The sequence below is a fragment of the Loxodonta africana genome, chromosome 10 (assembly GCF_030014295.1).
Source record: "Loxodonta africana isolate mLoxAfr1 chromosome 10, mLoxAfr1.hap2, whole genome shotgun sequence".
NCBI classification, from domain to species: domain Eukaryota; kingdom Metazoa; phylum Chordata; class Mammalia; order Proboscidea; family Elephantidae; genus Loxodonta; species Loxodonta africana.
In genome coordinates this window covers 23522664-23546960 of record NC_087351.1, presented here as the reverse complement: position 1 = coordinate 23546960, position 24297 = coordinate 23522664, and the positions used below count along the sequence as shown (strand labels likewise).

General features: G+C 45.9%; 3 protein-coding genes across 6 annotated transcripts in view; 2 read left to right on the top strand and 1 right to left on the bottom strand.

Moving 5' to 3' along the window:
- Nucleotides 1–144: 144 nt before the first annotated feature.
- On the bottom strand, nt 145–12029 carry NUTM1 (NUT midline carcinoma family member 1; the record flags this gene model as incomplete). The annotated part of the gene is made up of 7 exons (XM_064292224.1): nt 145–2968; nt 3301–3417; nt 3708–3997; nt 4493–4632; nt 6051–6179; nt 8999–9707; nt 11858–12029. Coding segments are annotated over 7 exons (3543 nt in total), but the record flags the coding sequence as incomplete, so codon positions are not given.
- A 1592-nt stretch (nt 12030–13621) lies between these two features.
- On the top strand, nt 13622–14424 carry NOP10 (NOP10 ribonucleoprotein). Its single transcript, XM_003418628.3, has 2 exons — nt 13622–13757; nt 14049–14424. Exons 1-2 carry the CDS (start codon nt 13704–13706, stop codon nt 14187–14189), a joined length of 195 nt encoding a protein of 64 aa, XP_003418676.1. The 5' UTR covers nt 13622–13703; the 3' UTR covers nt 14190–14424.
- Nucleotides 14425–18168: 3744 nt separating this feature from the next.
- SLC12A6 (solute carrier family 12 member 6) overlaps nt 18169–24297 on the top strand; it is a 97121-nt gene continuing 90992 nt past the window's right edge. The window contains exon 1 of one of the 4 annotated variants that reach the window (XM_023558629.2): nt 18169–19695. In XM_023558629.2, coding sequence (XP_023414397.1) covers nt 19425–19695 — 271 coding nt within the window. In that variant the 5' untranslated portion in view covers nt 18169–19424. The remainder of the gene's footprint in view (nt 19696–24297) is intronic. The other 3 variants (XM_003418629.4, XM_064292221.1, XM_064292222.1) reach the window with 3 other exon arrangements.

Below are 24297 nucleotides of genomic sequence, written 5' to 3'. Positions count from 1 at the left end.
GGCTCTTTCCCGCACAACAATCACATAGAGATTTCAGGTCCTCCCCTCCTGTTGTCATTACCTTACATACACATATTTTAACAGACTTCCTCGTGAACCTCTTTTCAGCTCATTCTCTCTTGTTCTGTCCTCATTAGGGATTAAAAAATAGCTAGCTACAATCAATAGGATATTTACTCATCCTATTGAGATTTGATATGTCTCCTGTAGTGGGAGCAGAGAGCTGTGTCAACAAGAAACAAGCCTGTTCCCCATCAGGTCAGGCCAGCCACACAGGAGGGTTTCTTTGCTGCTGGATTAGCTGAGGATCACTGAAGTTTCCTCTGTCCAGTCTGTTCAAGGAAGAAGAAAACAAGGCCTCCCTTAAAAGCTGCCATCTAGACACAATTATGGAAAATTATTTAGAAAGTTGCATACCCTAGAAACCTGACCAGTACAAAAGCATATCTCCATTTATAGACTTTAAGAGAGATGGGTAATGATGGGATATCCAGAGAAGGCCTCCCAAAACCAAGTCTGGGCTTGAGATTGAATAAGGTTATTGCTAGGGACTTATTCTTGCTGGAACTTATCACAGCCTGAAAGCCCCTCCATTCCCAAGAGAAGACTGTAGGAAGCCAAGATGCAGTTGGAGTCAAGGTAAGTTAGATACAGAGAACTGGGACCGCCCCCACCTCCTTTCTTTGTAGTGTCTTACTCCATCCATCTAGCAACAGACATAAGTACAGAAGGTCACTTTCCAACAAAAACATCTTTATTCATTTTTTTCCATCCAGCTCCTTCCAGAGGTACTTCCCCTCACCTCCTGCCAAGGAGACCAACTCCACCCTAGTGAGTCTGACCTCCCTACCCTCACCACTTCTGTAGAACAACGAAACAATTACATTTGGCTGGCAAAGAGTCTGTTGGCGTGCAGGAGGGATGAAGTCTACCCTGAAGCCCCACGGGATTGCGAGGTGGGACAGGATGGTCCTACCACTCCCTACTGGCTACGACGTCGCTTCTTTTTTCTCCCTGTGACAAAACTGTCACGTCGCCTTTTACGAGGCTGTGCGGGGCTAACAACTAGAGCCGATGGTTTCTCCCCAGAGGCCTCAAGGCCAGCTCCCGGGTGGAGCCTCTTTCTAACAGATGCTGGGCCTCCAACTAGAGCTTGCTTCCCAGATTTGGCAGCAGGATATGGAGGTGGACCAAGGCCACCTACCTCAGCAGAAAGGGTATGGAGTGCTCTCTTGACTCCCTGACCTATAGAGGGCAGGCCTGAGGCAGGATGAGGACTGAGGGGAAGCCCTCTTGGTGATAGGCTAAGTTTAGAGGCCAAGAGGTAGGCAAAGTTAGAGAGTTCCTCATCTTCCTCATCCTCCTCCTCTTTCTCTTTGCTGGCCCCATCTGCTGAGCTGCGTGTTTTGCTCACAGGAGACGTTTCTCTCAAAACTAAGGCATCCCTAGTTTTGCATCTAGGGGAAGTGCTTCCAGGGCCCTGGTGAGAAGATGTTGATTTGGGGGTTTCTGGTAAGGGAGCAAGGTCTTTTGGCTTGGATAGATCAGTATCCTCTCTGCCCTCTCCTTGGGGGTCATAAGAATTAACATTTGGTGGGCATTTACCCTCAATGACCTCCCCTAGTTGGAGGCCACGGTCATCTCCAACATCTAGTATATGGACATGCTCTCTGGTTTCCAACAGAGGAGAGATGGAATTGCCTCTGCTTTCTGCATCTTTGCTGGCCTCAGGGAAGGAGGCATCCTGGGTCCCCAGGATAAGGATATTGCCTGGACATGCTGGCAGGAGGGTTTCTTTGGAAGACCCCAGTATGGGGGCATCAATTCTGCTTTCCAGCAATAGAGCACGGGCTTCAGCCCACAGATCACTCGGGTCCGGAGTAGTCTCAGGGTTGCGTTCGCTATTTTCTTTGAGCCTTGAGGCAGGGCTGCTAGCTCTCAGAGGTCCCGGCAAGCTGCAGTAGTTGCTCTTTCCTGAGGCAGCTGTGGCATCCGTGCCTCCACAGGGAAGTACACTGCTCCCCACACCCCCAGGCAGTATGGTTTCTCCAAGACACAGAGAGGTGTTGCCCCCAGAGCCCAGTGCCTCACAGCCTCCCTGGTGCTCAGTTACACATTCCCCATCTTGGAAGCCCTCTATGACCTCCTCAATTTGTAAGGGCAACTCCAAGCCTATGGCATCCATCTCACTGTTCAGCCAGAGTTCTGGACAGAGAGGGGCACCATCCCTGTCTCCAGCTGCCCTAGGGGAAGGGTCCTGATCATAACTCTGAACCATCAGAGGGCCTCTGACATCTCCCCACATGGCTCCTAGAGAGCCTTCTTGGGTCAGTGCTGAAGGCTCCTTCCCTTGAGAAAGCCCTCCAAGAGGCTCCATCTCTTGTCCTATCTGTAGCCCCAGGACCTGCTTTTCTAGACCCTGACTCTGCAGAGGAGCTGGCTGTGCAAGTCCAACTTCCAAATGGGGAACTCCTTCCCGATGGGAGTCTTCCTGCCAGCAGAGGGGCAGGGCCCCTGAAGTCCTATCAGCCACCAAGGAGTGCCCAGGGGACACTGCACCTCCCAGGTGGCCCTCCTGCTGTGGGGATATCCAGTTTGTGACCTTCCCGGACCCTCTTCTCTCTGTGCCTGAGAGTCCCCAAGTGCCTTGTGGTACTGCTAGTTCTAGCTGCAGGTCCCAGCTGCTGGAGGATGGCGGAGTGTTTCCATCCCTGGTCACCCCCCTCAGGCCATGAACGGCTCGCTCCTGCCCACCATGCCCTTCCCTTGCCCGCTTCCCTGGAGAAGTAGCCTTTTCGGGGCGAACAGTGCCCCCAGACATCTGAGGCCCAGATGAGGGCCGAAGCCGCCCACCCCCATCTTCATCCTCATCAGAAATAGAAGGACTTGAGTCTGACTGAGCTCCACTGCAGCTTGCAGGCGCCTCTGCATCCTCCTGTTCTAAGGCCATGAGTCGCTTCTGTACCAGCTGGAAGGAAATGGACAAATACCAGTTCTATACGTGATTGTGGGAAGAGGTGGCGGAGTGGGTGGTGGGGAGATGGTATTTGGGCAGGGCAGGAAAGGCAAGCAGGTGGTTTCAGTGATGCTATCGAAGACATGCTGTAGCTCTTTTCCGCCCTCAGGTGCTTTATTCCTATGCTTACAGTCTTCATACTCCCTTTCCCTGCCTTTCCATGGTCCTCTATCTACTCAGTCGGCACCTGAACCCTAGTCCTGGGGCTATTCTCCAAGACAGTGTAGCCTTAGATGAACTCATGTGGGCGTCTGGTTCTGATGTTCCCTACCTCCCTGGTTTACCTGAGCAAGAGTGAGTCCTTCTTCTTGCTCCAGCTCCTCAATTAAGGCCAAGGGGTCTCTGTGCTGTTCTGGGGACAGCAGATCTGCTAGAAATTGAGGGTGAATGATGGCCTCCACCTGGGGAACAGAAGGAGCATGATGTGAGAATCTTTTGATGGGAGATAACCTGTGAACCTACAGGTTCTAGAAAAGAAGCCATGAGCTCCCCACTCCCCAACCCCTGCTATAAGCCATCACCACCAGGAGCTACACACACTCGTGTGCATCCTCACACACACATACACTTCTCAGGAGTTACAGAATACCGCCTAGTCCCTAACTGCTTTGGGAAGAACCCCAGATCTTTGATTCCCATGAGTGCACACCACCATGATGTACTAGAAACCAGACCTCCAGACACAGCCCACCTTGGAAACAAAGACTTCCTGAGAACACAGCTCATCGATGTAGCTCAAGAGATCCGGATCTGGGTACATCCCTTCCTCCTCCTGCTGCTGCTCTTCTTCCTCTTCCCATTTTCCATCAGACTCCCCAGTGGCTGAGTGGCTCCCCAACAGCCCTTCCATGATGTCAGTGTACTCTTTCACTGCTTCCGGTGGGATTTCCTTGGATGCCTCAGGAACTGGAGGCTTCTGGGACTTGCGCTGCCGCCGGCGAGGGGCCCGCGTCTTGGAGACTGCCTTCTTTGGAATGTACACTTAGGAAAAAGGTGGGAAGGAGAAAGGCAAAGTGGCATGGAAGCTACAGCTTCTATCTCCCAGCCTTGTTTGGAAGGGCAATCTGGGTGCAATGAAATGGTTCCAGGCTGGGTCGGGCCAACCAGAACACCAGCCATGGGAGAAGACTTAGGAACTGGAGGTTTTCGAGAGAATCACAGAATGAGGAATCTTGGAACTCCAAGAAATCCCCTAATCCAGCCCCCATTTTTTCGACAGATTAGGTATTGTGGCCCCATTTGACATTCAAAGGAAGAGTAGCTAGTTTACTTGGCCAAGATCAATAGCTAGTTGGGGACAAAGGAAACCTGAGAACCCAAGCTCCTAGGGAATGTCCTGTTGGAAACAAGCAAATACCACTCCCTGGAGGAAAAGTGGCAGAAGCGAGAGCAATGCCTTCCCTAATCCGACTGGTTTCTGCACGCCTCCCTTTGAGCCTCTGGCCTACAGCTCCTTGTGGAATTGGGTAGCCATACCTGGCTGCTGGCAAACCTCAGGGGCTGGGGGTGCTGGAGGATCGAGTTTAAGAGGGTCTGCAGGAGGCAGGCATTGGGTCTCATTCAACAGCTGTGCATTCTGAATCTGCATCTCTTCCTCAGTCTCAAACTCCATGAACCTGCAGAGGGTGAGGAAGGCACGAGCAGTGCTGAGAAGGCAGCCAGTCCCATGAGGAAGCCAGACACCAGGCAGCAGCCATACACAGGACAGGATGTATCCTGAGTTGGACAAAGTCCTGCCTAAGTCACATCACCCAGAAGGGAGCTGTGCACAGGTGACTGAATAACAGTTCACGGGCAACCTCACATGGTCACCATATGGTCCCTTTACTTGCAGTCATCACTTAGGATGCTTGTTTAGAAAATGATCTAGTGCTTGTAAGCTTCTCTAGAACAGAGGGTAGCTTTCGCTTTCTGTGCTCCATCTTACCCAGCATCATAGGTGGCTGCCACCACACTAAAACAGGTTCACTGCATTAAACCAACGGGGGACAGCATAGCAGGACCCCTCCGCTCCTTAAGGCCTCATCTGCCCCAGCCTACAACCACAAAAACCCAAACCAAACTCACTCCCATGGAGTCGATTCCAACTCACAGCAACCCTATAGGATGTGGTTAAACAGCCCCACAGAGTTTCCAAGGCTGTAATCTTTACAGAAGCAGACTGCCACATCTTTCTCTTGCAAAGTGGCCAGTGGATTCCAACCACCGACCTTTCAGTTGGCAGCCGAGCTCTTAACCACTGCACCACCAGGGCTCCTCACAACCACAAAAAAAAAAAGGATGGCTGAAATCCTGAAGATGGGCCCAGGGCTGCAATTCTAGGCAGTACCCACCAGGAGGCAGTGCTCAGATCCAAGAGTCACGAATCTAGGACAAGGGCTCTGGATGGGTAAAGCCGGGAGGATTTGGTTCAGAAGAATTTTGGGAGAAAGTGGAAGCTAAGCCTGGAGGAAAGGATTCATTTTCCTCTGAGTTATTTTTTTTTAACCAAGGAGATTATGGGGAGAGAAGAGCCAGGAGACCACTCAGGGCTCCAAGGACCTAGCTTCCCCCTAATCAACTTTTTCCAGACCAGACCCTCCCTGGGAGGACGAAGTAAACAATTTTATGTGCCACTATTTCCAAAGGAAGTATGGTCCCAGGTTCTGCATCCATAGCCACTTGCTACCTGGACAGTGAGACAGGAAGAAACCTGCTTAGTACAGCTCAACTCCTCCTGGCTAGTTCCCTCTGACAGCATGGGATTTTTACACCTATCAGGCTCCCCAACCCCATCCAAAGACTTTCAATCTCATAGAGACTCAAGACCTGGAAGAGGGGGAGTTTCCAAGGGTAGACAGGATGTAAAAACACAGGAGCAAAGGTGGTGGAAGAAGCAACGTGAGGGGAGAGAATAAAGCCTTCCAGGATCCAGGAGCCTGTCTCCTTATCTATGCCCTTCTTCTAATCACCCAGACACCAGCTTCTCTTCACAGTCCCCATCGCTCTCAGCCACACAGCCCCCCTCAGGAGAACGAGGGTTCGTGGGACTCACTTTTCTGCCATCTCATAAAAGATCATCCGGTCAAAGTTGCTGGTGCGCTCCCACTCCTGGACAGCCCTCGGCAGTCCCTCCTCCAGGGTCATGGTGGGCTTCAGCCGGGCCAGGGAACGAAGCACTGGGCTAAAACCCCCCGTTAGGTCAGTCTTATTCTCCAAGTACATCCTCCCACCCACCTCAACGCACATCCCCAGCCCTTCATGAGACCTGACATGCCCTGTTCCTGTCACGTCCCACACCCAATGACACTTCCAGACTCCCCACCCTCCCATCCATTCATTTTACCATACTCTCCTCTCTTCCAGCTGAAATGTGCTCGCACACAATCAAACAGATGATTCTTCTCCCCACATTCTGAAATCAACCACACTGCCTCCACTCCCAATTCTCACAGTGCTGTCCTCCAACGTTAGGAAGGAGAGAGCACTTGTGTTCTTAATGAGAGTCACTACAAAGTAGGTGTTAACCCTGCCCAGAGGCTCTTGAATTTTTTAAAAAAGGAACCTGAAGGAATCTCTCATTAAAGGTTGTGTGTGTTTTTATGTGTTGATTTTTAAGTGTTTTTGCCTCCTGGATACCCTTCACCGTCGGTCAGGTATCCAGATATCCATACTAGACCTCCCACTCTGGAAGGCTGCTGAGCCCTTTCTGATCTAGAAGAAATGGAGAGGCCAGCCTAAGGTAAGGGCTTCGTTTTTGCCTCTCTGACTTTTCGTGAAGTCCTCACACATTATTGTGCATCAATCAAAATCGCCTAGGGAAGTTCGTTACAAATATGGATTTCAGCAGCCCACTCCCATGATCCCAAAAGTGAGCATTTTACTAGCTTCCTAGGTGACTGTTTCAGAGCATCTGGACTACACTTTGGGGAAGACCCTGCCCAGAGCCCCTAAGTGTGGGAGCAGGAATAGGCAGGCCAGGACCAAAAGTAAACAGGTCCCATGCAAACCATGAGGGCCTGTGCTGGCTCAGGATTCAGAAATCCAGCCTTCCAGGCTCTGGGAGAGAATCCCAGGTTGGCTCGAGAAAGCAGGGAATCAGTGATATTGTCTAAAACTGGGATTTTGGGGAAGTCTCTTGATTTATTCATTCCAGGGTCAGGTGGAGGGAGAGGTTCCTTTAGGAGTTCAACCACTGCGGAAGCAACATGTAAATTCTTTAGAAGTCCAGTGAAATGTGGTATGCGTTCTAGAGTTGTTTATACAAAATGTTGAAGGCACAGTGCAGAACCAAGAGAGGCAGCAGGTCTGGGTGAGAAGCACTGAATACTCCCCAGATGACCAATATTTCTGCTTTATAAATGGAACATGACCCTGGACTCCTCTGCTAATCATTTACTCACACATTCACACTCTTGGCAAGGATATTTTGGTCTATTTTAAGTTCTTTTCCTCTTCTATGTTGCCTTTTTATAATAATAATAACAGCTACTATTTAATGGAAGGCAGTGGTTGCTTAACGGGAGACCTGGGCTCCATTCCTGGCCAATGCACTTCAAGTGCAGCCACCACCCACCTGTCAGTAGAAGTGTGTGTGCATATTGAACAGGTTTCACGGCAGATCCTCCCGAATAAGACAGACTAGGAAGAAAGGGCTGGCAATCTACTTCTGAAAACCAGACAATGAAGACCCTATGGATCACAATGGTCCAATCCCACTGTGAATATGGTCACCATAAGTCAGGGCCAACTCGACAGCAGCTAACAACAACCATCTAACCTAACTTAACCTGTTGCCAGTGAGTCGATTCCAACTCACCGTGACCCCATGTGTTACAGAATAGAACTGCTCCATAGGGTTTTCTTGGTTATAACCTTTACCAAAGCAGATAGCCAGGCCTTTCTTCCACGGCATCACTGGGTGGGTTCAAACCACCAACTTGTAGGTTAGTAGCCCAGCCCAAACTATTTGCGCCACCCAGGGACCTACAACAACAACCACCATTTAACCAGGCATTCACTTTGCTAAGCACTATAAACAAACACATTTAATCTTCTCAGCAGCTATCTGAGGTAAGTATCATTATCCTCTTTTTAAATGAGAGAACTGACAGTTAAAGATGTTAAATGCCCTGGCCAGGATTACAAATCTAATGAGTAGTGGAGCCCCTGACCACTAAGCATGCTCTAAAAACCAAAACAGTTGCAGTCGAGTCAATGCCAACTCACGGTGCACCCCATGTGTGCCAGAGAAGAGGTGTGCTCTGTCAGGTTTTCAATGTAGATTGCCAGGCCTTTCTTCTTAGGCACCTCTGTGCCAATCTTTTGGCTAACCATTACACCACCCAGAGACTCCCAGCACACTCTACCACCTCCCTAATTCAACTTGAATTCTTCTGAATAAAATGGGGGCAGGTGAGGGTAGGTACACACAACGTTCTTTGCCTGGCCCTGCACTGTCCTTTCTTCCTGCAGGAATGGGTCATGGCCCAGCACTCCTTGTCCTGGCCAGTTGGGAAGCCTCAACTCATGTTAAGAGGTAGCAAAAGAGAAAAGGAGGATCACGGCACTTGTAGTCAGAGACCTAAATTCAAATCATAGCTTTTCACTTTATGATGTAATCAAAGACCTAAATTCAAATCATAGCTCCTCCCTTTATGATGCAGTCAGAGACCTCAATTCAAATCACAGCTCCTTGCTTTCTGATAGGAAACCTCTCTGAGCTTGAGTCTTCTCTGTATGTAAGGATTACGGTAAAGTTGCCTGCCTGAACTCACAGGTTATGAGGGCCACTTGACAGAAGATACCTGAAAGCATGTTATAAACTGGGAAGTGGGTTAAGAGGCTTATTATCATTATTATTATTGTGCTTTTATCTTCTCATAGCATCTGCATTACCCTCATGACCTGCCTTCAAGTACTCTTAGATAAATAACCTAATCACCTCACAGTCCTCCGTATTTAAAAGCCCTAGGATAATTAATATCAGGCCTCCCCACTTACATAAGAAAGCAGGAAAGAGCTTCTGCATCAGGACTTTGGGATAGGTGCCTCCGGGCCAAGGCTTTGTAGCGCTGCCAACGTCTGAAATTCTCATAAACGCCCTTGGAGGTATAGGAGAGGTCACCCAGTGAGGGCTTGGATGGGGCAGCTGCAGAGCCTCCTTCCCCGGGAGCCCCATGTGGCCCTGGCCAAGCCTTCTCCACGGGGACGATGGGGGCCAGTTGGGCCGCTGGTGGTAGAGCTTGAGGAAGAAGGCCTGGGGGCCCCTCCTGGCTCACTCCAACAGCCTTAGCAGGCAGAATGTTCTTCACATTAGAGGCTGTCATGAATTGAGGTGGAGGACCATCAGGGCCCCCGCGAGGAGCACCTGAGGCAATCCAATTGAGGGCAGTATGAGTAAGGATAAAGTTCTGAGTTTGAGGGGACTCAGCTGGCCCCCCTTCTGTCTTGACTTTGACAATGACCTTGCCAGCCCCGGGCCCACTGGAGCCAGGGCCCCCATCCCCTGTCATCAACAGTCGGCTGGGGAAAGCAGACAGCACTAGAGGGGTGCCTGGAGAGAAGGCTGAAGGCATGGAAGGCCATGGGGGTGGCTCCCAGGGTGGCTGGTCTGGTGGGCCTGGAGTAGGTGGCGGAAAGGGAAGGGCAGGGAAAGGAGACATGGCAGCGCCAGGTTTCATGGTCATATCCGGTCCTGACAACGGAGATGCTGTTGAGACAAACAAAAAGAGCGGATGGAGTAGGAGAGAGGGAGACTGGCATTAGACCATCTGGGTCCCCCTAAATCACTAAAGAACCAGAGAACTGATTCTCAACAGGTGGGGGGAGAGGCATGGACGGGGAACTTATGTAGTTTGCAAATGCCCCCACAAGTGATCTGGATGTTCTTTACTCCCAGCTGAGAATTACTACACTAGAGAAATTGTTCCCTTTCCAAAAAGACATGGAGACCCTTATTGGCCACGAAGAGACAAGCCCAGGCCATCACTGCCTGTGACCTCCTTGCCAGCCCCATAGGCTGTTTGCCAAGACATGGAACAGGGTTGACACCAGCTCTGCAGAGGAAACAGCCCAGAGTAGGCTCACAAGCGTGTAAGAGACCTAGTCTAGAGAGGTTCTGCCCCTTCTCCAGGTACCCACAGGGCCCTTAAGGAGGCAGTTTCAAAAAGATTATTAGCCCTATCTCCTCCTCAGTCTTCCTTTTACCTTATAAATCTCCCCTCTCTTTCCTAACCTAAAACACAGAAGAAGAAAGATGCAATCGACTAGCAGGAGCAAGGACCCTTGGACCCATGAAGCTTACACCCCATACACATCCCACCCAGCATACATGTACATCTGCTATTCCCCTCCATTCCAAGCAGAGATTCAAACCTGAGCCCTGCTCCCAGCTGCTCTGTGGTCCCTGCCACCACTCACAGAAGTGCTGTTACCAGGAGAGGTGGTGTGGACTAGATATTTGGTTCCCAGAAATTTTGTTATATAAATTAAGAATGATTAGAGAGAAAATGGGGGGGGGGGGGAGGAGTATAGAACCAAACCAAACCCGCAGCCATTGAGTCGATTCCCGACTAATAGCGAGTCTATAAGATAGAGTAGAACTGCCCCATAGGGTTTCCGATGAACCCTGGGGGATTCGAACTGCCAACCTTTTGGTTAGCAGCTGTAGCGCATAATCACTACACCACCAGGGTTTCCTGGAGGAATAGGGAGGGAGCTCTAAGTAACTGCTGGGAAAGTTAAAATTTGGCAAAGGACACTGTCTGTGGTTCTTCTGCTTTGAGCTCCTAATAACCTAGAAATTTAGGGCCCACTAAGACCGAACCGTGTGCAAAGGGAAGGACCATGAAGCCTGGAACAGAGTTCCTGCTCACAAGGAGCTCATGTCGACGCTAGTCAAGGGGACCAATACACAAGATGTGTACTTACTCAGGATGTGTGTCTCCCAGAACTTTCAATAACAATAATAGAAGATAATCTGCCTAATTTCATGCTACTGTCCTCCCCCTCTTATAAAGAACATTCCATGGCAACAGTTGTCAAACTGACAACTCTCAGCTTCCACTTTGTGGCCAAGGAAACATGGAATAGGAGCAAACTCGTCACCTCAACCATACAGCAGAGGGCCAGGAGTATGCCACAAAGTGCTGGCCAAAATGAAATAGGTCTGAAAGTCTGAGTTCCTGAGGTAAAAACAACTCAGAGCATCTCAGGGAAGCCCCAGCTGTCAACCCAGTTGGAGTTACCTCCCTTCTCAGCCCTGATGAATCCAGGAAAACTGCTTGCTGAATAGAAAGAGAAACCATCTCTGGGGCTGGAAAGAGCCATGAGGCTTTTGAGCAGGGGTAGTTACAGTACTTTCCAGACCAGCTTTCAGGAGGACATTTCTCTGCAAACTCAGCAACTGGCAACCCCACTGAACAGTTTTGGCTAAGGTTACCCCTCACTGCCCCCCCATTCCCCGGCCCACTCTCCTCATAAGATCCAGAGTGGCCCCAGCTTAATTCTCAGGGCAAATCCTAGACAGACTCCAGTTACCTAACGAGAAGGACACAGAAGCTTAGGCCTTCCCCTTAAGTCCTTTCTGTGCCACCCCCACTACACACACCTCTGTTCTTTGAGAGAATCAAGTTGCTAACTGCCATCATTTCTCTATACCCAGCACACTTTCTCTGAGGAGCCTTGAGTGGCCTTCAAGGAGCCTCTTTTCCTTCCCCAAACCCCAGTCTTGAGCATCTAATCTCCTTCCCCAGCCTCCCCAAGGGCTTGTCCCCAAGTGAAGTGTCAAATTTGAATCCTCAAAGATCTGAGCTGGTGGCAGGGAGTCCCCCCTTTCCCCCATACTCCCTGCAGACTTACCTCCATCTGAAGCCATCCCCTCAAGTATGGGCACTAACTGTGGCTGTCTGGAAGCTTCCAGAATAAGACAGTCAGGTCCAGCACCCAGAGAGAAACCTGGCTCCAGTAGATACACAGGGATCCAAGGAGGGGAGGGTAAAGATCGGATCAAAACAGAACTAGAATCTAGGGCTCAAGGCATTCCGCAGCGGGGGAGGGGAGAAGAGGAGCTAGCCCATAAAGAGTTCTGGTAAAGTAGACAATACCAAGAATTCCCTCTAAACTAGAGTTTGACAAAACAAATCATATCCACCTCTTCAGGACAATTTGTAAATTCTTTCTCAGACTCCCAACACTGCAGTTTTACCAGTCGGTTCCCTTTCAGTCCTTCAACATACTTAGTTTTGTGCCCTTCAACCTCACCCAGTTCTGTAACTGACTTCTTAATAGCAGGTTGGCTGTAGATCCTTGACTGAATTCAATGAAGATGATATTTTCTAAACCAAATTCAGAGCACATAGTTTGTGAACTTACGGATCAAGGGAACTAAATGTTTGAAATTAGGATCATCTCAGAAGATCCAGGGTGTTCCTATGCATACTGTTTCCTTGGAAAGTTGTCCTGCAGTCCCCAAACAGCCCACTTCCATAAGCTCTACAGCCTACAGCAGGCCCTGACTTCCCAATGATGCCCTTTACTGAAAAGCCTCACTATATCAAAAACTGCCACGTAACCTAAAATCTCAAGATCAGCAAGTCCTTATTTTTGTTTGCTAATTTATTTTGCTGTTAAATATTTTTTATTTTAAAAAATAACTTTAAGTACATGTTTAAAATGGGTAATACAGTAATACAGTAGCATGGTTCAAAGGTCAAACTGTGCAGAATAGACTATACAAGTCTTCCTCCCGGCCCTTAGTTCTCCAACCCGGAGGAAACCAATATTATCTGTTTCTTGTGAATTCTTGCAGAGATATTTTATGCAACTACAAATACAAGCTATATTTTACAAAAGAAAAAAGGCTTTTAGATTTTTCTGGTTATAAACTTAATATGTGTTCCAAAGTGTTTGCCATTTTAAATAATGTTGCAATGATCGTCTTTGTAATATCTTGGTTCCAGTTTTCGTTTCTTTAAGCTACAGCCATATAAGGAGAATTTCTCCGTTCTTTTAAAATTCGAAATACCCCTAGGAGATGCATCTTATTATGCTATTATTAGCTACTCACCATATAAGAAAACGCTGAATTTGCGGTAAAGAGACGAGTTCGAATCTTGTCTCGATCACTAAAACATACTTCACCAGTTTCATAAAATAACTTCACGCTCCATTCTTTCTACCGAAGAGTGAATACCCATCATGCACTCTTTACCGCCAATATTTTGAAAAGGGACGGGGGAACCGGATGTAAAAGAGGGGAGGGAAGAAAACTTTCTTCTTTCTCCCCTAAGATAAAGGGGCACTGAATCCTAGAGCACTTGTTTCCCCAAGCACTAGAAACCCACTACTCCTGAAACGGGTGTGCATCTAGTGATAAAGGCAGGATTCTATTCACCAGTATCCAACCTGCATCCATCCTCACCCCCCTCTAACGCCTAACAGTGCCTGGCACACAGTTGGCACACTGCACGTGTTTTAGAAAGTTTGCAAAGTTGCAACTTATAGCCCCAGGCCAGATCCTGCACTAGCGCGCCCCCTTTTGGCCAGTTGAAGAGGATGTCAACAGTGGACTACATTTCCCGGCATGCCTTGAGACAGACTTCCGGCTTTAAGAGGAAGGAAATTGACAAAGGCGTGTGGCAGTGGGGCAGACTGAGTGGCAGAAGCGGTTGTAGAGGCAGTTGGAGTGTCTGGCCTAAGTGTCGTCATGTTTCTCCAATATTATCTTAACGAGGAGGGAGATCGGGTCTATACGCTGAAGGTAAGGAGAAGAAACAGGGTGTAAGTGGGTATGGCGAGAAATGGAGGTGGAAGGAGGTGTTGACACTCGCCACCGGGTTGCCTAGCAGAGCGAGGGGAACCGGAAAGCCCAGACCCGAGGTATGGTAGAAGCACGAGCGCGCGACTTCTTAATCTGACCCGCGGGTCTCCGAATCTCATTTTGCCTTTTACACGCTGCCCGCACCGTATCCCAGTCTCCATCTTTCTTATGGCGCCGGTGATTGAATTTTTCCACCCCTGAGACCGTGTTCTCTGTTTCCTCCTCGAGCAGAAGCTTGACCCTATGGGACAACAGACCTGTTCAGCCCATCCTGCTCGGTTCTCCCCAGACGACAAATACTCGCGACACCGAATCACCATCAAGAAACGCTTCAAGGTGCTTATGACCCAGCAACCGCGTCCTGTCCTCTGAGAGTCCTTCATATTTGGTGTCTCTTCTGCCGTCTGCTACCCCTTGGAGACTTTGGGTAACCAAGCTCTGCAGCCTGTGAGCCTTCAAGCCTTGTTTACCACCCTTGCTGTTTGGAATTCAGCATTTGATCTTGTTGGTGTTAGGGAATCACGGTAGCATTTCCTTTAAAGGGAACAAATTGGAATTTTCATATTGTGAATCACTGTCATGTTATTAAAAACAAAATAACTTGAAAGAGCTTTCATTTTGTGTGTTGTGGGAGAAAAGGGCTGGTTAAAAAGCAAAACATGAGGTAGATGGGGAGAGGGGAATACCCCAGAGAGTTACAAGAAGATCACCTGGAAGAATAACTTCAGTTACTGCTTTAGCAGCTTACGGGAGGGTGCTGGGGAAGGGAAGAAAGGTTGAGAAGGACCCTTCTACAACTGTCAGCATTCACTGGAATATACCCCCGTTGTCACTCAAACAATTTCTTGCCCCTTGAAATGACATTTTGACTCAAAATGCAAGTGTTGCTTGAAAAACTAATAACAGTAATTGTAGAGAGAAGACCACTGACTTTGAAGTCAGGAGACCAGGGTTCTCCCCTCTTTGTATAACTTTAGTAAAGTCACCTCGTCTCCTTGGTCTCGTTTTTCTCATCATTTCTAAGTTCTTTTCCAACTCTAAAATTGGTACGTTTCAGTGAATTGAAATTTATCTACAGTGTTTGTCCAAACTTTATGAACGTAAGTGCTTTCTTACATGTTCACTGTCCCTCTGGAAATATTCCCAGGCTTTTAGGTCTGTCCATCAAGGATTTATCTTTTTACCTACACCTAACTTTGTATTCTCTTTGGCAGCTACTGTGGAACTCTACATGGCTTTTAATTTAGAAGATGAGATATGAGAGATTCAAGTAGGGACTTTTGTTCTTTTTCAAATTACTGTTGGGTATTATGGTTAAAAAAAAAAAGTGGGAGAAATTTCATAGGGTTTGAGCTTCTATCATGGGCACCCACAAAGGATTTTGAATCCAATGAGAAAATACTATATCCAAGCCTTCAAGAAATGCTAAGTTGCTTCTTCCTCTCCTTGTCAAGTTAATCAACCCATTATTTCCCAGTCTGCTCATTCATGGCTTTTGACATTGGATTTGAATGTTGTTTGTTCAGTGCCACTGATTTATAAAAATTTCCTTGTGAAAAATGTAGTATTCTAATTCTCCAGTCTTCTTTTTCTACTACATCAAAATTCTAGAGTCCAGAAGCAGATGTAACTTAAGTTGAAATGTGGCTTATGAAGACTGGTCCTAAAAAGGAGTAGATACATTTCTTTTGGACCCTGCTGTTTGACCATCTCCACAGAAAAGTTCAGGACTGCTGAGGAAAAAAAATCTCTGGACTTGGGTCATAGTCAACAGAAGACAGATGATTTTCGAATCAATTACTTTGAACGAAAACCAAACCAAACCCATTGCCATGCAGTTGATTCCAACTCGATAGCTACCCTATAGGACAGGGTAGAACTGCCCCATTGGGTTTCCAAGGAGCAGCTGGTGGATTAGAACTGCCTGTCTTTTGGTTAACCATTGTGCCACCAGGGCCTAGAGGAATGGTGAAATGAGTTATTTGTTTCCTGTCAGGGAGTTATTCTTTCTTTGTCTATTTACTTGCAGTGTTCCTAGCACTGGATCCTAAGGATTTTAAAGAGTTACCCTAACCTAGGAAATATTAAAAATTCTGCATATGACTAGAAAAAGGATCTGGTATTGAAGCTTTAAGCATCTAAGTAAATTAATACAGCCACTATTTCTATTTTTGTTGTTATTGTGCTTTAAGTGGAAGTTTACAGCTCAAGTTAATTTCTTGTACAAAAATTTATACACATATTGTTATGTGACGCTAGTTGCAATCCCTATAATGTGACAGCACACTTTTATTTTTAATGTTGACTGCAATCCTGTTTTTATTTTACAAAAAAAAAAAGGAGGGAGCCTTGTTTCTCTGCTACCTGCCGTATAGACTGAAATGAAGAGACTTTGGCCTGGAAATTTTCCTAATCTAAATAAAGGAGAAAAGGCAGACTGACATTGCATATATTGAGGACCTTTTACTTAAGAGATCCCTGGTTATTACAACTTTACTAACATTATACAAAGAGGGGAGAACCCTGGTCTCCTGACTTCAAATTCAGTGGTTTCTCTACAATTATTGTTATTACATGGCATTTATAGAGCTTGATTAGTGTTCAAAGACAGGGAAAGGAGTATAGTATATTGGTATTGTTGATATTAGGTGGTACATGTAAGTAAATGCAAATACACCGGAAGGAAACAAATCAGGTGTCAAAAAAATCCAGCATTTCTTTATAAAGGTTTGAGTGAACAGCAGGCCTGTCTGAGGGAAAACTGAATTCTTAGATTTCTCGCTAGTAAGAAAGCTGTGAGCTTAAAAAATGAAGCACAGACTTTATAAAGGATCAAGTTAAGGTGTTTTGCATTTTAAGTGGGAATTTCTGACTTTGTTACCTAGATCTTTTTAACTGGAATTTGGACTTTGTGTGGCATTTGATAAAAGGAATTTATTTACCTGGAAGTCTTAAATACAATTCTGATCCATTTCTAAGGATGCTGCTTAAAAATTTCACTTATGAGGAGCAAGGACCCAGGCAAAGCCAAGATAGTTTCTGGGCTGAAATTTTGAAATTTCTTGATCAAAGCTATAGCAAATAACTTTCAAAAAAAACCTTCCTGAGTCAACATTTATTGAACACCTCTATGCATTAAATAAACACACTAAGAAAAATATTCTAGTGACAATAAACATAGTAGGGAAAACACTAGGTGTCATGGATTGAATTGTGTCCCCCCCAAAATTTTTCTGAACTCAGTTAGACCATGTGTGGTCCATTTTGTGATTTTAATTTTATGTTGAAAGGATTAGGCTGGGATTGTAACACCACCCTTACTCAGGTCACCTCTGATCCAAGGTAAAGGGAGTTTCCCTGGGGTGTGGCCTGCACCACATTTGTCTCTCAAAAGATGAAAGAGAAGCAGAGAATTGGGGACCTCATACCACCAAGAAAGCAGAACCAGGAGCAGAGCGTGTCCTTTGGACCCTGGGTCCCTGTACCTGAGAAGCTCCTTGACCCTGGGAAGATTGAGGACAAGGACCTTCCTCCAGAACCAACAGAGAGAGGAAGCCTTACCCAGGAGCTGACACCTTAAATGTGGACTTTTAGCCTACTTTACTGTGAGGAAATAAATTTCTCTTTGTTAAAGCCATCCACTTGTGGTATTTCTGTTAATGGCAGCACTAGATGACTAAGACACTAGGAATGGAGTCAAGAAAAAGTATCTCAATGTCTTCTCCAAGTCTAAAATTCTTTGCCAGAAATGGTCTTTAATGGAACTTTAAGTCTGACTAGAAGTCTTTTAAAAAAGAACAGGAACAAAGAAGAACTGTACAAAGTGTGTATAAATTTGAAGATACTTCAGAACTCTAAATTCCAATGAGGGTCACACCTAGGTTTATGGAATGGGGGGGTAATTTTTAAAGAAATTATTAATTTCAGAGGCCCTCTTGAAAAGAGATGGCTCTTGAGTCTCTAGGATAAGGGGTATTGTCTGCTCTCTGACAGAACTTTCAGGGTGAGTTACTGCAACACAGCTGGGCCAAGAAGGAAAAAAGAAGAATTTGGGTTTTTTTTTTTCCCCCCTGCTCCACCCAGCTCTGGACTACAATTCCCGTCGTGCCTCCCGGCTTTATGCTCGGCTCCGCCCCCGCCCTTTCAGTCCGCCGGGCCGTTGCGGTCCCAGGCGAGCGCATGCGCGTAGCGCTCCGTCACCGCATGCTGCAGAGACTGGGCGGGGCTCCCGGGAGCGCGCGGGACGGTGCCGCCCTTCGGCCGCTCCCCCAAGCTTCTCTTCGGACGGTTACCCTCGAATGAGGAACGAGTGGGGAGGGGCTGCGGCGGCGCGGGCAGAGCCCGCCGGGCCGGGGGCCGGGAGCGGTGAGGTCACGTAACGGTTGCTCTGGCGTCTAGTTGGGAAGGGGGCGCCCTCCGCGGCGGCCCGAGCCTTCCCGAGCGCGCTGCGGCTCCGAAACAGTTACCGGCTAGTAAACAACAGCTGCGCGCGCACCCGCATCAGCTGGCGCCGGGATCTAGCACCTGCGACCTCCTCCTCCTCCTCCTCCCCTTCCTCCCGCCGCCTCCTCCTTCTCAGCCCCGGGCGCCTGCTGGCGGTCTCCTCTTCACTTAGGACCCGAAGGAAGGACGTTGAGGGGCTGACCTGCACCGGGGCCCTGGTAGGGAAGAACGCGTCTTCTGGCAAAAGGGGTGGCCTTTCCTGTCGCGCAGGAGAAACCTAGTGAGCAGACCGTGGGTTCGATGGACTAGCAACGACCTGCCACGACCCCGAGCTGCAGTTCGAGGTGTCTGATCCGCTAGCCTTTTCTTCCCAGATCTCAGGGACCTTCCTGCCAGGACAGCGGGCAGACCACCCCCGCAGACCTCTCCGCGGCAGGAATCCGCTCTGCCCCGGCTCACCATCCTCTCCTCAGTCTCCTCCGTCCAGTAGTGTGCGGTATTTTTCCCGTTATGCATGCTCACTTTTCCTACCAGACCCAAGTGGATTATCGGCCTCAAAAACATCAGGTGGCTCTGCACACGCCTCCTCCCAGCCAGACCTGTGAGGTATTCACCTGATACACAACAGGTGGCTGGGTGTACACCTTTTTGAAATCTGATCTATGCTATATTCTCCTGATAAGGGTGGGCCTGCACGCACTTTGCTCAACTAGAACCGTGGGACACTCGCCAGATAAAGGACTAACTACCTCGGCCGGAACCTGGGGGCTGAGGGAGAGAGGCTTCACCTGCTGCGCTGAGACCATGGCACTGAGCCCTCAGCCCTGGACCAGGGCAGATAGCTAGGTTGCTCTTCATTCTGAAGGAACGAAGTTAACCGAGATTGGCATCATTTTATCCTCTTTTTTTCCCTTAAAGCACTTTTTTTTTTTTTCCTCCCATCTATTGGTGGTATACTTTCTAGGATGATTTGCTTGAATTTTGAGTAGAAGTATTATTTGAGTTTTTGTCTGGTGTAAATCAAGGTAATTGAGGTTTTTATATATATACGTGTATGTATAAATTACCTCATATTTTTGCAATCAAAAGAAGCTAGCATAGGCGATACGATTTGGGGAAGGGGGTTTTCTTTCTTCTTTGTCCTTAAAAAGGAAAAAAAGAAAAATGCATCCTCCAGAAACCACCACCAAGATGACTTCAGTTCGGTTCATGGTGACACCAACAAAGATCGATGACATTCCAGGTTTGTCAGACACCAGCCCGGACCTCAGCTCTCGATCTAGTTCCCGAGTAAGATTTAGCTCCCGGGAAAGTATGCCTGAAACAAGTCGCAGCGAGGCGATGAGTGAGATGTCAGGGGCCACCACTTCACTGGCAACTGTTGCCCTGGATCCAGCCAGTGACCGGACTTCCAACCCCCAGGATGTTACTGAGGGTAAGTAGAAATAGAGATAATAGGATATTTTCATAACTGGCCCAGTTATCCAGGATAATCATCTGGGAGATCATTTTCCCATTACACAGTAGTCATCTGACTCCAAGATACCTCTTTTTGAGATGCTTGGGAACCCTTTGGAATAATGGAAGCATAGTGGGTCTTTGGAGTAATGTGACATGTGGGAAGGTGTATGGCAAGAAGGAAAGTAGATATATATTTTGACTTCCTCATTTTTGTCTCATTAGAGTGGAAATGGGTATTTTGGTTAAGGATGTATATCAAAGAACGTAATCATTTTTGGCACATAGAATACTAAATGGTAAAATTTAGTCGGTTGGAGATATAAGCTTTGGGGCTTCAGCTATTACAGTGTGCTTTTAAGAGTAGTTAAGAGGAAGAGTTATGATCATAGCTTAGTGGCTTTCCTCCAAAGACTTCAGATGTTTTATCCTCACAAAAAAAATTTTTTTTTAATTTTTGTTTATATTTTATAGAGACAGTGGTTCACGTAGCTAAGCTTACTCATGGTGATGCTAGGCAGGCCTAGATTTGCTGTCATTTCCAATGGAGGAATTCTAAAGAGGCTGTTTTGGGCCTCATGCCCACACGATTTCTGTTCTGTGAACTTTAAATGGAATGCACTGAGTCTTGTCTTTGTAGGCATGACATCATACACAAGCCACTTCTGACTTCTTTTGACCACTGGAGACCGTTAGCTTCGTAAACCAATTTGTATCAGTTGGCTTGGAATTTTTCACATGATTTAGTGGGAAAGGTAATGGAAGAGAGGGATGACATAAAATGGAGAGATCAGAACACTTTTTGGACTAAAAGTAGAAAAGTTTGGGAACTGCTGTACTGTCCTGTATATTCAGTTTTAAGCTATATTTCAACTAATGTAGATCTTTCTGGTGATGAAAATTTTCCTTAAGACTCAGCCTTTTTAAGAGTCTACCCAAGTTTGAAAACTATAGCCTCAACAGCTCACTTGTGAAAGGGAGGTTCACTTACCATTTTCCGGTGTCAGGAAATACTGTTCCTCCTACCAGAGGGTGCAGGAAACCAGAATGATTTTAGTTCCTTAATTCTGTTTGTGTTTTTTAATGTCTGGAAACAAGCTAGAGTTGGTAAAATTTAGTTGTAGAATCCACTCATCTTTGACTATTTTATCTTTCATGGGGATATGACAGGTTGGTTCCTGATATTACAGCTTAGTTCCTGGATTTGACTAATTTCAAGTTCTTGACAAACTTTATACTACGTGTCACTGTGCTAAAATTACATTATGGAATCAAAAATAGTCTCGTTTTCTTGTCCTCCAAATTAATTTTAGATTGTAGTTTTTGTTTTTATTATACTGTATTTAGGTTGTAAAAAAATACCAAGTAAAGACTTTATCAGTGTTAGTTTTTTATGCTCTAGGGAAACCATGGTGGCATAGTGGTTAAGTGCTACGGCTGCTGACCAAAGGGTCAGCAGTTCGAATCCGCCAGGTGCTCCTTGGAAACTCTATGGGGGCCGTTCTACTCTGTCCTATAGGGTCGCCATGAGTTGAAATCGACTCCACGGCATTGGGTTTGGTTTTTTTTGTTGGTTTAGTTGTCATTAGGTAATTTATAGTTGATTTTTGTTAGATTTGTGACTCATATATTGAATTGTGTCTTTATACATGCTTTTATTTGTTTCAGTAACATGTTACCCTTGAAGAACAGGATCCTTGTCCAGGCTGCTGTTGTTATCTTACCTTTAAGCATTACAGTCCTAGAGTGGTTTAGTCCTGCACTGTAGGGGTAAAACTAGAGGCACGTTTAGGTGAAGGCTGTGTTGTTTAGGTGGGTACAGAAGGTAAAGCTTGACTGTATCTGACACATTCCTAAGAACGTTTACTCTCTGGTACCAAAATGCATGGGAAATTAGCAGTCCAGTCATTAGATTGCACTTTTTCCTATTTTCAGGAAACTAGTTTCTTACTTTACTTGATGAACTACCTTTTTTTTTAAAAAATGATGACTGTTACCCTGTGATATATTTTCCCTGCTGTTAGAACTGGTTAGAAATATAACTATTATAGCTTTGGTTTCACAGTATGTGGATGCCCTAGTTAGGCTTAGATGTAGATCTTCAAAGGGTGTTGTCAAGAAGATCAAGGATGTATCTACATCTTTCTGGAGGGCTAGATTTAATGCAGGAAAACAACAACTACTCTACGTTTGACTCTCCTTAAGCTCATAGTGTATTTCAGAATTGTGTTTGCTATTTAATATTTACAAGTCTGTGAATGAATTTTTTATTTAATATTTACAAGTCTGTGAATGAGTTTTTTTTTTTTTTTTTTGGCCCTTTTCACATCATTCCATGGTTGTACTATCAGTATGGTTCAACTTTCCCACAGTTCCCATGCCTTCCACATTTCTTCCTGTAGAGAAACTTCCCACCTGAAGTGCGTTTTGTCATATGCCTTTTACTCACATTACATTGCACATACGGGGCGGGTAGCACATGAAATTTCAAATGCTTGTTTCCATCTGTGTTTTAATTTTTCTACTGTTGACCTTTTGAGTACATGATTATCTTTCTGCTATCAAAGTATTTATAGTGTTTCTTTCATTTTGTCTGTGTTCCCTGAGAATTTATAGGGCTGTCCTGGTGGTAAATAAATCAAGAATTTATTAGTATACTTGCTTATGCATGAAGAATACCATACAGAATACACAAGGAATTGTTGAGAGTAGATACCTTTGGGAAATGGGTTATGAAAATATGGTGGAGAGTGGGGAATTTTCCTTTACATAAATGATTCGGAAGGGCATGTACAATTTTTTATAGTGAGAGTGTGTCATTTTTATAATGAGGATTTTTTTTTTTTTTTTAAGGCATGGCATATTAGAACTGAAAGGAACTTCAAATGGTCTAGAATCTAGATTTTGGTCAAACCCCATTTTAATAAAGGAAGAAATTAAGGCTTACAGATATGGTGGTTTGTGGATCACATAGTAGCAAAGCTAAGACTGAAGTGTAAGCCCTATCCAGTGCTCTTTCCCTTATATCATTTGCCTTTGCTATGATCAATATTTTTTACATTAGCAAATGGTAACCCGGCTTGTTGCCATTCAGTAGATTCCAACTTATAGTGACCCTATAGGACAGAGTAGAACTACCCCGTAGCGTTTCCAAGGCTGTAAATCTTACGGAAGCAGACTTCCACATCTTTCTCCCTTGGAGTGGCTGGTGGGTTCAAACTGCAGACCTTATGGTTCGCAGCAGAGTGCTTAACCACTTCGCTCCCAGGGCTCCTCAAATGGTAATCATTTGGTTAATTTAAATGATTGTTAAGATAGTAATACATAACAGAGCAGGGAACATAATTTTATATGTCTCATTCAGGCTTCAGTACATTTCACCTGTTTATAATTCAGCAAATACTGCCTGAGTATGTGTGAGGCATCACGATAGAAGTTCTAAGTTCTGCCTTTGGAAGCTTATGGTATAGTGGTGAAAATGACAAGTACGTTATCTGTTCTTTCACCAAAAGTTTTTTGAACACTTATTATGGATCAGGCCCTGTGTTGGATGTTAAGGATGCAGAATTGAGGGAAGAAAATACTGTATCTCTTCTCAGGAAATTTATGATCAAATAGAGAAAGCAAACAAATTTTCATACGAATTATTGTGCCATTTTTTATGATAACTGAAATAATAGATATATGCAAAAATACAGAAAAGGAATATGATGAACTGAGGTAAAATGGAGAACTTGATGAGGTAAAGTGTCAGTGAAAGATGTAGAAGTATTAAAGACTAATTAGACGGTTGAACATTGGCATTAAAGGTTTCAGAGGTGGGACGCTCCAGTCTTAACATGGTTCTGGTGTGCAGCCATGAGAATGGGTTTCTGAGATGAAAAGTCAGCTGAGTCAAGGCAATCTAAGTGTACCAACATTGAGACTGCCTGTTGCCAAGTTTTTATTGAGAACTGTCAGATGGGTGATGACCAAAAAAAAACCCACCAAACCTAGTGCAGTCGAGTCGATTCCAACTCATAGCGACCTTATAGGACAGAGTAGAGCTGCCCCATAGAGTTCCCAAGGAGCACCTGGCAGATTTGAACTGCTGACCCTTTGGTTAGCAGCTGTGGCACTTAACCACTACACCACTAGGGTTTCCAGATGGGTGATAGAGATGTGAAAATAATTTAGCCCTTTAAAGAATCACCTCCTCTATGAAACGTTTCGGATTCAAACCCGTATGCAGGTAGAATTGATCACTTCTTTATGTCCCTGTATATGGACCTTATATGGACTATTACTATAACAGCTATATCACTTTATTTTGTTGTTTTTTCTTATGTATTATATTCCTCAATTAGGCTGTAAGATTCTTGAGGATGGGAGCACAAAGTTATTTGTTTTTTTATCTTTAACACCAAGTATAATGTGTGATACTTCAACATAACTGTTGCTGTTAGGTCCCATCAAGTCCAATTTGACTCTTAGCAACCCCATGTGACAGAGTAGAACTGCCCCAGAGAATTTTCTAGGCTGTAATCTTTACAGGGACAGATCACCATGTCTTTCAGTCTCTGGGTGGCTTTCAACCACC

Excerpts from the sequence above, each read along its gene's own strand:
- NOP10 (XM_003418628.3), top strand. The coding sequence starts at position 13,704 with ATGTTTCTCCAATATTATCTTAACGAGGAGGGAGATCGGGTCTATACG. Across the intron at positions 13,758-14,048 it reads ATCGGGTCTATACGCTGAAG|AAGCTTGACCCTATGGGACA; the intron begins GTAAGGAGAAGA and ends CTCCTCGAGCAG.